Source organism: Lepidochelys olivacea (assembly GCF_965140295.1).
Source record: "Lepidochelys olivacea isolate rLepOli2 genome assembly, chromosome: 28".
Taxonomy (NCBI): Eukaryota; Metazoa; Chordata; order Testudines; family Cheloniidae; genus Lepidochelys; species Lepidochelys olivacea.
Genome location: NC_140438.1, coordinates 2,040,230 through 2,050,541, shown reverse-complemented (window position 1 = coordinate 2,050,541; position 10,312 = coordinate 2,040,230). Strand labels below are relative to the sequence as shown.

At 71.4% G+C, this 10,312-nt stretch overlaps 1 protein-coding gene across 5 annotated transcripts; it reads left to right on the top strand.

The window, feature by feature from the left end:
• Positions 1-158: 158 nt before the first annotated feature.
• On the top strand, positions 159-9,043 carry GPS2 (G protein pathway suppressor 2). 5 transcript variants are annotated; one of them, XM_084616295.1, is made up of 11 exons: positions 159-291; positions 3,835-4,040; positions 4,957-5,069; positions 5,342-5,421; positions 5,777-5,859; positions 5,947-6,112; positions 6,204-6,290; positions 7,141-7,220; positions 7,733-7,828; positions 7,910-7,969; positions 8,086-9,043. In XM_084616295.1, exons 1-11 carry the CDS (start codon positions 198-200, stop codon positions 8,158-8,160), a joined length of 1,140 nt encoding a protein of 379 aa, XP_084472421.1. In that variant the 5' UTR covers positions 159-197; the 3' UTR covers positions 8,161-9,043. The 5 variants fall into 5 exon arrangements, with proteins under 5 accessions (XP_084472421.1, XP_084472420.1, XP_084472422.1 ...); XM_084616294.1 differs by having other exon boundaries at positions 5,944-6,112; XM_084616298.1 differs by having other exon boundaries at positions 160-291; positions 3,931-4,040.
• Positions 9,044-10,312: the final 1,269 nt, after the last annotated feature.

The window sequence follows — 10,312 nt, the reverse complement described above, 5'->3', positions numbered from 1 at the left end:
CCTCGCTGGGAACCAAGGGGGGGGCGGAGCCTCGCTATGATCCGCCAGGAGGGGGCGGGGCCTTGTGAGGTGCGGGGGCGGGGCCAAGCCTCGCTGTGACCCGGCGGGGTGAGGCGCAGGGGCCGGGCCACGGGGCGGGCCGTGCCCCGGAAGCGGAAGCGCGGGGGCGGGGCGGGGCTTTCCGGCGCGGAGCGAAGATGCCGGCGCTGCTGGAGCGGCCCAAGCTCTCCTCGGCCATGGCGCGCGCCCTGCACCGCCACGTCATGGTGGAGCGCGAGCGCAAGCGGCAGGGTGAGCCCCGCCCCCTCCTCCCCCTCCCGCCCCCGACTCCGCGCGCCGCGGCGTCACCCGGCAACAAGCGCCCCCAGCCCCGCCCCCTCCCCCCCCAACTCCGCGCGCCGCGGCGTCACCCGGCAACAAGCGCCCCCAGCCCCGCCCCCTCCCCCCCCAACTCCGCGCGCCGCGGCGTCACCCGGCAACAGCGCCCCCAGCCCCGCCCCTTCAACTCCGCGCTCGCGCCTCAACTCCGGCGTCACCCGGCAACGCCTCCCACGTCACCGATCAGCTGACACTCCCCTGCCCACACCTCCTGACCCCGCCCCCGCCGAGACCCCGCCCCCACCACCGACCTGGGGGCGGGGCCTTAATCAGCCACACCCCCGGCCCATCCCCCCACCCGTGACCCCTAGAGCCCTCCCCCCCATACTGCCCCAGGGACCCCCCACAGACCCCTCCCCTCCCCCCCCACCAGGGACCCCTCCAGACCCCTCTCCCCTCCCCCCCATACTGCCCCAGGGACCCCCCACAGACCGTTCCCCTCCCCCCATACTGCCCCAGGGACCCCCCACAGACCCCTCTCCCCTCCCCCCCACCAGGGACCCCTCCAGACCCCTCCCCTCCCCCCCATACTGCCCCAGGGACCCCCCAGAGACCCCTCCCCTCCCCCCCACCAGGGACCCCCCAGACCCCTCTCCCCTCCCCCCATACTGCCCCAGGGACCCCCCCCAGACCCCTCCCCTCCCCCCCCACCAGGGACCCCCCACAGACCCCTCTCCCCTCCCCCCCATACTGCCCCAGGGACCCCCCACAGACCCCTCCCCTCCCCCCCCACCAGGGACCCCCCACAGACCCCTCTCCCCTCCCCCCCATACTGCCCCAGGGACCCCCCACAGACCCCTCCCCTCCCCCCATACTGCCCCAGGGACCCCCCACAGACCCTTCCCCTCCCCCCCACCAGGGACCCCTCCAGACCCCTCCCCTCCCCCCCATACTGCCCCAGGGACCCCCCAGAGACCCCTCCCCTCCCCCCCACCAGGGACCCCCCAGACCCCTCTCCCCTCCCCCCATACTGCCCCAGGGACCCCCCCCAGACCCCTCCCCTCCCCCCCCACCAGGGACCCCCCACAGACCCCTCTCCCCTCCCCCCCATACTGCCCCAGGGACCCCCCACAGACCCCTCCCCTCCCCCCCCACCAGGGACCCCCCACAGACCCCTCTCCCCTCCCCCCCATACTGCCCCAGGGACCCCCCACAGACCCCTCCCCTCCCCCCATACTGCCCCAGGGACCCCCACAGACCCTTCCCCTCCCCCCCACCAGGGACCCCTCCAGACCCCTCCCCTCCCCCCCATACTGCCCCAGGGACCCCCCACAGACCCCTCCCCTCCCCCCCACCAGGGACCCCCCAGACCCCTCTCCCCTCCCCCCATACTGCCCCAGGGACCCCCAGATCCCTCCCCTCCCCCCCACCAGGGACCCCTCCAGACCCCTCCCCTCCCCCCCATACTGCCCCAGGGACCCCCCACCGACCCCTCCCCTCCCCCCCACCAGGGACCCCCCACAGACCCCTCTCCCCTCCCCCCCATACTGCCCCAGGGACCCCCCACAGACCCTTCCCCTCCCCCCCACCAGGGGCCCCTCCAGACCCCTCCCCTCCCCCCCACACTGCCCCAGGGACCCCCACAGACCCCTCCCCCCCACCAGGGACCCCCCAGACCCCTCTCCCCTCCCCCCATACTGCCCCAGGGACCCCCAGATCCCTCCCCTCCCCCCCACCAGGGACCCCTCCAGACCCCTCCCCTCCCCCCCATACTGCCCCAGGGACCCCTCAGACCCCTCCCCTCCCCCCCACCAGGGACCCCCCAGACCCCTCTCCCCTCCTCCCATACTGCCCCAGTGACCCCTCAGACCCCTCCCCTCCCTCCCGTACTGCCCCAGGGATCCCCCACAGACCCCTCCCCCCACCAGGGACCCCTCCCCTCCCCCCCCACAGATCCCTCCCTCCCCCCAGGGACCCCTCCAGACCCTTCTCCCCTCCCCCCCATACTGCGCCCAGGGACCCCTCAGACCCCTCCCCTCCCTCCCATACTGCCCCAGGGACCCCCAGACCCCTCCCCTCCCCCCCCAGGGACCCCTCCAGACCCCCCTCCCCTCCCCCCCATATTGCGCCCAGGGACCCCTCAGACCCCTCCCTCCCCCCACCAGGGACCCCTCAGACCCCTCTCCCCACCCCCCCATACTGCCCCAGGGACCCCTCAGACCCCTCCCTCCCCCCCATAATGCCCCAGGGACCCCTCCAGACCCCTCCCTCCCCCCACCAGGGACCCCTCAGACCCCTCCAGACCCCCCATAATGCCCCAGGGACCCCTCCCTCCCCCCACCAGGGACCCCTCAGACCCCTCCCTCCCCCCCATAATGCCCCAGGGACCCCTCAGACCCCTCCCCTCCCCCCCATACTGCCCCAGGGACCCCCCCACAGACCCCTCCCCTCCCCCCCGTACTGCCCCAGTGACCCCCCCTCCTTCCCCACCAGGGACCCCCCAGATCTCTCTCCCCTCCCTGGTCCTGCCCCAGGGATCCCCCCAGACCCCTCCCCTCCCCCACATAGAGCCCCAGGGACCCCCCCGACCCCTCCCCTCCCCCCCCGTACTGCCCCAGGGACCCCCCTAGACCCCTCCCCCTGTCCTGCCCCAGGGACCCCCCCAGACCTGTCCCCTTCCCCCATACTGCCCCCAGGGACCCCCCCCGACCCCTCCCCGCCCCCACCAGGGACCCCCCAGACCCCTCTTCCCTCCCCCAGTACTCCCCCAGGGACCCCTCAGACCCCTCCCTCCTCCCCCAGGGACCCCTCCAGACCCTCTACTCCCCTCCCCCTGTACTGCCCCAGGGACCCCCCCAGACCCATCCCCTCCCCCCATAATGCCCCAGGGACCCCCCCCGACCCCGACCCTGGTGGCTGGTAACGAACAGGAGCCCTAACGAGGCCGGAGCTTTCTCTTTTTTAATTAAATGGGGAACGGAGGGGGTGGGCGGGTTTATAAAGCCTGGCCCGCACCCCCCCCCCCCCGCACTCCCCCACAGGGAGACGTTTCCCCCCGAGAACGGGGGCTGGGCCGCAAAGTTGTAACCAATTTTGCGGTTTCGCCGTCTTCCTTTTGGACGGGACCCGTTTGCGACCCACGATCCGTGGGGCCGCGCCCTCGGTCCCCCCTTTCCAAAGGGGCCGCCCGCCTGCCTTGCAGACTTGGTTAGGGGTCTGCAGATGACAAAAAGGGGGGGGGGGACCCCCACGCTCGGAAGGGACGGGAAGCCGTGGAGGCCCGTGGTTCGGATCGAATCCGGTTTCCCTTCGAAGCCGCCTGCAACCCCCCCCGCCCCCCCCCGACACGTTGAAACTTTCCGCTACTTTCCAGCCTGAATTGCCACCCCCCCCCCGGCCCCCGTTGCGCGGCCCCTCCCCGTGCGTGCGTGGGGGGGGGGGGGCCCGCAGATCCGCTCCCCGGCTCTGTGTTTTTCCTGGGGGCGGGACGGGCTGTGACGAGTTGGCCGTCCTCAGCTGGGAGCGTTTCCACGCGAGGGCCCCTGCATCAGCCGGGATCTCCCCCCCCGGGGGCGGGGGGCGGCCGGCCTGACCCCGGCTGTGTCCCCGCAGAGGAGGAGGAGGTGGACAAGATGATGGAGCAGAAGATGAGGGACGAGCAGGAGCGGCGCCGGAAGAAGGAGATGGAGGAGCGCATGTCGCTGGAGGAGACCAAAGAGCAGGTGAGTTGGAGGGGGGGGGTCGTGGGGGTCCCCCACCCCCCCTCAACCCTGCTGGGGCCGGGGGTTGTGAGCCGGGCAGGGCGGGGGGATCCGGGTTCCCGGCTTTGCAGTCTGACATCGGTTATCCCCCCCCCATCCCCCCTCCCCGTTCATGGCACTCCCCGCGCCCGTGGTGGGTCTCCGGGCCCTGCCCTCTGTGAGGGGCTCCCCCGGATCCCAGCCCCCCCCCCCCAGCAACGGGTCTCCGGGCCCTGCCCTCTGTGAGGGGCTCCCCCGGATCCCAGCCCCCCCCCCAGCAACGGGTCTCCGGGCCCTGCCCTCTGTGAGGGGCTCCCCCGGATCCCAGCCCTGCCCTCTGTGAGGGGCTCCCCCGGATCCCAGCCCCCCGCCCCCAGCAACGGGTCTCCGGGCCCTGCCCTCCGTGAGGGGCTCCCCCGGATCCCAGCCCCCCCCAGGAACGGGTCTCCGGGCCCTGCCCTCTGTGAGGGGCTCCCCCGGATCCCAGCCCCCCCCGGCAACGGGTCTCCGGGCCCTGCCCTCCGTGAGGGGCTCCCCCGGATCCCAGCCCCCCCCAGCAACGGGTCTCCGGGCCCTGCCCTCCGTGAGGGGCTCCCCCGGATCCCAGCCCCCCACCAGCAACGTGTCTCCGGGCCCTGCCCTCTGTGAGGGGCTCCCCCGGATCCTAGCCCCCCCCGGCAATGGGTCTCCGGGCCCTGCCCTCTGTGAGGGGCTCCCCCGGATCCCAGCCCCCCCTCAGCAATGGGTCTCTGGGCCCTGCCCTCCGTGAGGGGCTCCCCCGGATCCCAGGCCCCCTCAGCAACGGGTCTCCAGGCCCTGTCCTCAGGGAGGGACTCCCCCATATCCCAGCTCCCCATCTCACGCTGCCCCACTTCCTCCCCCCGCCCGCCCCCCCCAGATCAGTAAGCTGGGGGAAAGGCTCCAGGCCCTGCAGGAGGAGAAGCATCAGCTCTTTCTGCAGCTGAAGAAGGTGCTGCACGAGGAGGAGAAGCGCCGGCGCAAGGAGCAGAGGTGAGGTGGGGAACGGGGAGGGGTGGGCAGGGAGGGTCCTGTCCTGGCTGGGGGGCTGGGGGGCGGGGAGAGTCCTGTCCTGGCTCGGGGGGCCACCAGAGAGCACTGGGATGAAGCGCGAACTGGGCGGGGGTGGGGGCGGTGGGTGAAGAGGTGACTGTGTTAAACTGGGGAACTCCCTGCTGCAGTGACTTTGCGTGCAGCAGGGTGGCGGGGCAGACGGGGGGGCAGCGGGCCCCGTGCCAGCCGCTTCTCACTCTTAACCCCTACAGCGACCTGACCACGCTGACGGCGGCACCCTATCAGCAGGGCATGGTCGCGCACGCCGGGACCCACATCCTCAACATGCAGGGTACGGGGCCGGATCTGGGGGGCAGGATCTGAGGGCAGGCCAGGGGGAGGATCAGGGGTGATGGGAAGGCTAAGGGGGTGCAGAAGGTTGTGGGGGGGCTGCAGGGGTGACAGCGAGGCCGGGTGGTGGGGGAGGATCAGGGAGGCTATGGGGTGGCAGGCAGGGGGGGGGGGGAACTGGGAGGATCAGGGAGGCCAGAGGGGTGGGGAAGGCTGGGGGCGGGGGAGCACGGCAGGTGGGAGGGGGTTGGAGCAGCCGGGGGCCTGCGAGGGAGCCCAGGGCAGGCCGGGGGTGGCAGCAGTCCTGGGGGGGGCGAGTGTGGGACCCCCCCCGGTTCACCCCACTCTCTCGGCAGGGAGCCCCGGCGGACACAGCCGGGCCGGGACGCTGATCTCGGCCGACCGGAGCAAGCAGATCTTCGCGCCCCCCGTGATCACGGTGAGTGTCGGGGGGCTGGGTGGGGGCAGGTCCCCTCCGCGGGGCGGGGGTCGCTGCGGGGCCACTGACCCCCCCTCTGTCTAGCAGCCGCGGCACTTCGCCACCCAGCCGGCCTTCGCGCCCGGCACCCCAGAGCACGGGCAGTACCAGAGCGGGCAGGCCGGGCCCAGCCCCTACGCCGTGGGGCAGGCCCAGCACTTCGCCCCGGGCCAGGCCGGGCCCGTCAGCTACGCCAGCAGCCAGCCCATCCGCGGTGAGTCGGGGCCCGCGGGGGGCGGGGGGGGGGGGGGGCCCCGGGCCGGGACAGAGCTCTGACCCCCCTTCCCCCGCTCTCTGCCCCACAGGCCCCTCGGCCTTCCCCGCCATGCAGTACCTGTCGCAGCAGCCGCCGGGGTACGCGCTTCACGGACACTTCCCCCCCGCCCAGCCAGGTGAGACCCCCGACGCACCCCCCCCCCCCGGCCGAGACCCCCAACACCCCCCCCCCCGCACGGCCAGGTGAGACCCCCGACGCACACACACCCCCGCCCGGCCAGGTGAGACCTTCCCCGCCTGAGACCCCCGATGCACCCCCCTCCCCTGCCCGGCCAGATGAGACCCCCGACGCACCCCACCCCCGCCCAGCCAGGTGAGACCCCCGACGCGCACCCCCCCGCCCGAGACCCCCAACACCCCCCCCCCAGCCCGGCCAGGTGAGACCCCCGACACCCCCCGTCCGCCTGAGACCCCGAACACCCCCCTCCCCCCCCGGCCAGGTGAGACCCCGACACCCCCCTCCCCCGCCCGGCCAGGTGAGATCTCCCCCGCCTGAGACCCCCAACACCCCCCTCCCCTGCCTGGCCAGGCGAGACCCCCGACACCCCCCGCCCGCCTGAGACCTCTCCTCCCCCGCCCGTCCGCCTGAGACCCCCAACCCTCCCCTCCCTGGCCAGGTGAGACCCCCCCCTCCCCTGACCCCCCCCCGCCCGCGTGAGACCCCTCCTCCCCCCCCTGGCCAGGTGAGACGACGCCTCCCCCCGACACCTCCTCCCCTGTCCAGCGAGGTGAGATCCCCTCCCCCGCCCATCTGCGTGAGACCCCCCCCAACACCCCCCTCCCCCGCCCATCTGCGTGAGACCCCCCCCAACACCCCCCTCCCCCGCCTGGCCAGGTGAGATCCCCTCCCCCGCCCATCCGCCTGAGACCCCCAACACTCCCCCCTCCTTGCCCACGGAGCCCTGCCCCTTCATCGGCTGCCCTCCCAGCACTGAGCCCGGTCCCCCCCTTCTTTCTCTCTCACAGGTTTCATCCCCCCCAGCACAACCATCCCCCTGCAGAAACAACTGGAACATGCCAACCAGCAGTCCGGCTTCACCGACTCGGTGAGTCCCCCGGCCCCAGGCGGGGCCTGGCTGGCTCAGGGGGGCGGGGAATGGGGCCAGTCCCCTCTGGGGGGCGCCGGCTCCCACCCAGCCCCAGGGCAGGGACTGGCTGGCTCAGGGGGGCAGGGAATGGGGCAGGGGCCTGTCCCCTCTAGGGGGCGCTGGCTCCCCTCCAGCCCCAGGCGGCGACTGGCTGGCTCAGGGGGGCAGGGGTCTGTCCCCTCTAGGGGGCGCCAGCTCCCCTCTGGCCCCAGGGCGGGGACTGGCTGGCTCAGGGGGGCGGGGAATGGGGCAGGGGCCTGTCCCCTCTAGGGGGCGCCGGCTCCCATCGGGCCCCAGGGCGGGGACTGGCTGGCTCAGGGGGGCGGGGAATGGGGCAGGGGCCAGTCCCCTCTAGGGGGTGCCGGCTCCCACCCAGCCCCAGGGCGGGGACGGGGAGGGAATGGGGCCCGGGGCCCAGGGCCCCTGCCCGGTGGGGGTCTCTCCCCAACACTCTGCTCCTTTCTCCGCAGTCAACCCTGCGCCCGATGCACCCCCAGGCCCTGCACCCCAACCAGACCCTGCTGCCCAGCCCCCAGCTCCCTGTCCAGATGCAGCCGGCCAGCAAGGTGAGCAACCCTCCCCCCATACCCCATTCTCTGGGGGGCCAACCCCCCCCTCTCTAACTCACCCGTCTTTGCTCCCCACAGTCGGGCCTGGCCTCCCCTGGCAGCTTCCCCCACGGCTCCACCCCCCAGCAGGCCCACACGGTGAGTGTGGGGGAGGGTGACTCTGGCACGGCCCCTCGGGGGCACAGTTTGGGGGGGGGGGAGGATTCCACTGCCCAGCCCCCCCTCGTTAACCCTCGTCTGTCTGTCTCTTGCAGTCGGGCTTCCCCGCCAGCGGCCAGCCGGCCTCTCGTCTCCCCTTCATCCAGGGCCAGCGCTTCTACCACAAGTGAGCCCCCGCCCGGCCCGCGGGGCGCCCAGCTCTGGGGAGGGGCCCGTGCCGACGCGGCCCCCTGCCCCCCCGTCCAGGTTCCTTCCCCACTCTGAACTCTAGGGTACAGATGTGGGGACCTGCATGAAAGACCCCCTAAGCTTACTTTCAGCCGCTTAGGTTAAAACTTCCCCGAGGTACAAATTAATTTTCATCCTTTGCCCCTGGATTTCCACCGCCACCACCAAACTCTAACTGGGCTTACCGGGAAACGTCCTTTGGAGACGTCTTTCCCCCCAAAATCCTCCCACCCCTTGCACCCCACTTCCTGGGGAAGGTTTGGTAAAAACCCTCCCCCCTTTGCATAGGTGACCCCAGACCCAAACCCTGGGATCTGAGGACAATGAGAAAACGTTTCGGTTTCCTTCCGAGACGACTTTTAATGGCAGTAAAGGAAGGAGCTCTGTAAACTCAGGCTGGTGGATACTCTACAGGGGAATTAGATTCGAAACCGAGGGAATCCCTCTCGGCAAAACCTTAAATTACAGAAAAAGACACCGCCCGGGCCAGTCGCTATTCAGCACAGCTCTTTTCGCCGCCCTTTCGAGAAATCAGACTCCAACGCCTACCGAGCTCGGTGACCTGCTAGGCTCCCTTCCCGGTCTGTCCCCGGCCAAAGCACCCCACAGACAGACCCCCACCCTTTGTTTTTTCTCCCCCCCCCAACCCCCGCTTTGAAAGTATCTTGTCCCCTCATGGGTCATTTGGGTCAGGGGCCAGCGAGGTGACCTTTAGCTCCTTAACCCTTTACAGCTGAGAGGAGTTTTCCTCTGGCCAGGAGGATTTGAAAGGGGTTTACCCTTCCCTGGATATCTGTGACACCCCCAATAAATGGGGACCCTCTACTTGCAGCGTGTGGTCTCTGGGGGAAGGGGTGGGGGGGTTCTGCTGTGTGACCCGGGGATGGGGAGGACCCCCCCCCAGGCTTCTCTGCTGCCTGGTCTTCGTCTCCCCCCCCCTACCCCAGGCCCCACCCCCTGTCATATCATGGCCTGGCATGTAACTCCGCCCCCTGGGTGGGCCTGGCCCCACCCCCCACATAACTCTGCCCCCTTGGTGTGCCTGGCCCTGACCTGTCTGTCACATCCTGCCTGGGCATGTAACTCCCCCCTCAGTGTGTTTGGCCCTGCCCCCTGTCTGTCACAGCTCTGCCCCCTTGGTGTGCCTGGCCCCACCCTGTGTCTGCCACATCCTGGCCTGGCATGTAACTCCGCCCCCTGGGGATGCCTGGCCCCACCCCCTGTCTGCCACATCTGGCCCAGGCATGTAACTCTGCCCCTGGCATGTAACTCTGCCCCCTGGGGATGCCTGGCCCCAGCCCCTGTCTGCCACATCTGGCCCAGGCATGTAACTCAGGCCCCTGTGTCACATAACTCCCCCCTTGGTGTCTGGCCCCGCCCCCTTCTGTCACAACTCGGCCCCCATGGTGTCCCTAGCCCCACCCCATGTCTGCCACATCCTGCCCTGACATGTAACTCCACCCCCTGGGGATGCCTGGCCCCACCCCCTGTCTGCCACATCCGGCCCAGGCATGTAACTCCGCCCCCTGGGGATGCCTGGCCCCACCCCCTGTCTGCCACATCCAGCCCAGGCATGTAACTCCGCCCCCTGGGGATGCCTGGCCCCACCCCCTGTCTGCCACATCCAGCCCAGGCATGTAACTCCGCCCCCTGGGGATGCCTGGCCCCACCCCCTGTCTGCCACATCCGGCCCTGGCATGTAACTCAGCCCCCCCATAGCTGCTGCCCTGAGGGGGGGCCTCCCCCCAAGCTGGCCACAAGAAGGAGTCAACGGCTGCCCCAGCCTCTCAGAGACACTACCTCTGCAGGAGCTGCCCCCCACCCCCCCCCCCCCCCCGGCCTGGCAGGCTAGGGCTCAGCCTCAGGGTGGGGTCCCCCCCATCCTCAGCCCAGGGGGAAGCACATCCGGCCCCCAAGGAGCTGGAGCCAGGTCAGCAGGCAGGGTGGGTTCTAGCCCCCAGGCTCAGATTTTGTGGGGTGAGGGAGGAATCGCTCCCCTGTGCCCCCAAACCACATGGATTTTCCACCAGTGTTTCCTTCCCAGCTGGGCATGGGGGGGGGGGTAGGGAGAGGAGACACTGGGGCCCCATTAAA

What these genes read in the sequence shown, in the direction of transcription:
- GPS2 (XM_084616294.1), top strand. Translation starts at nt 198, where the DNA reads ATGCCGGCGCTGCTGGAGCGGCCCAAGCTCTCCTCGGCCATGGCGCGC. An exon ending in TGGAGGAGACCAAAGAGCAG is followed by an intron (nt 4,041 to 4,956) that starts GTGAGTTGGAGG and finishes CGCCCCCCCCAG; the next exon opens with ATCAGTAAGCTGGGGGAAAG. An exon ending in CAGCAGCCAGCCCATCCGCG is followed by an intron (nt 6,113 to 6,203) that starts GTGAGTCGGGGC and finishes TCTGCCCCACAG; the next exon opens with GCCCCTCGGCCTTCCCCGCC.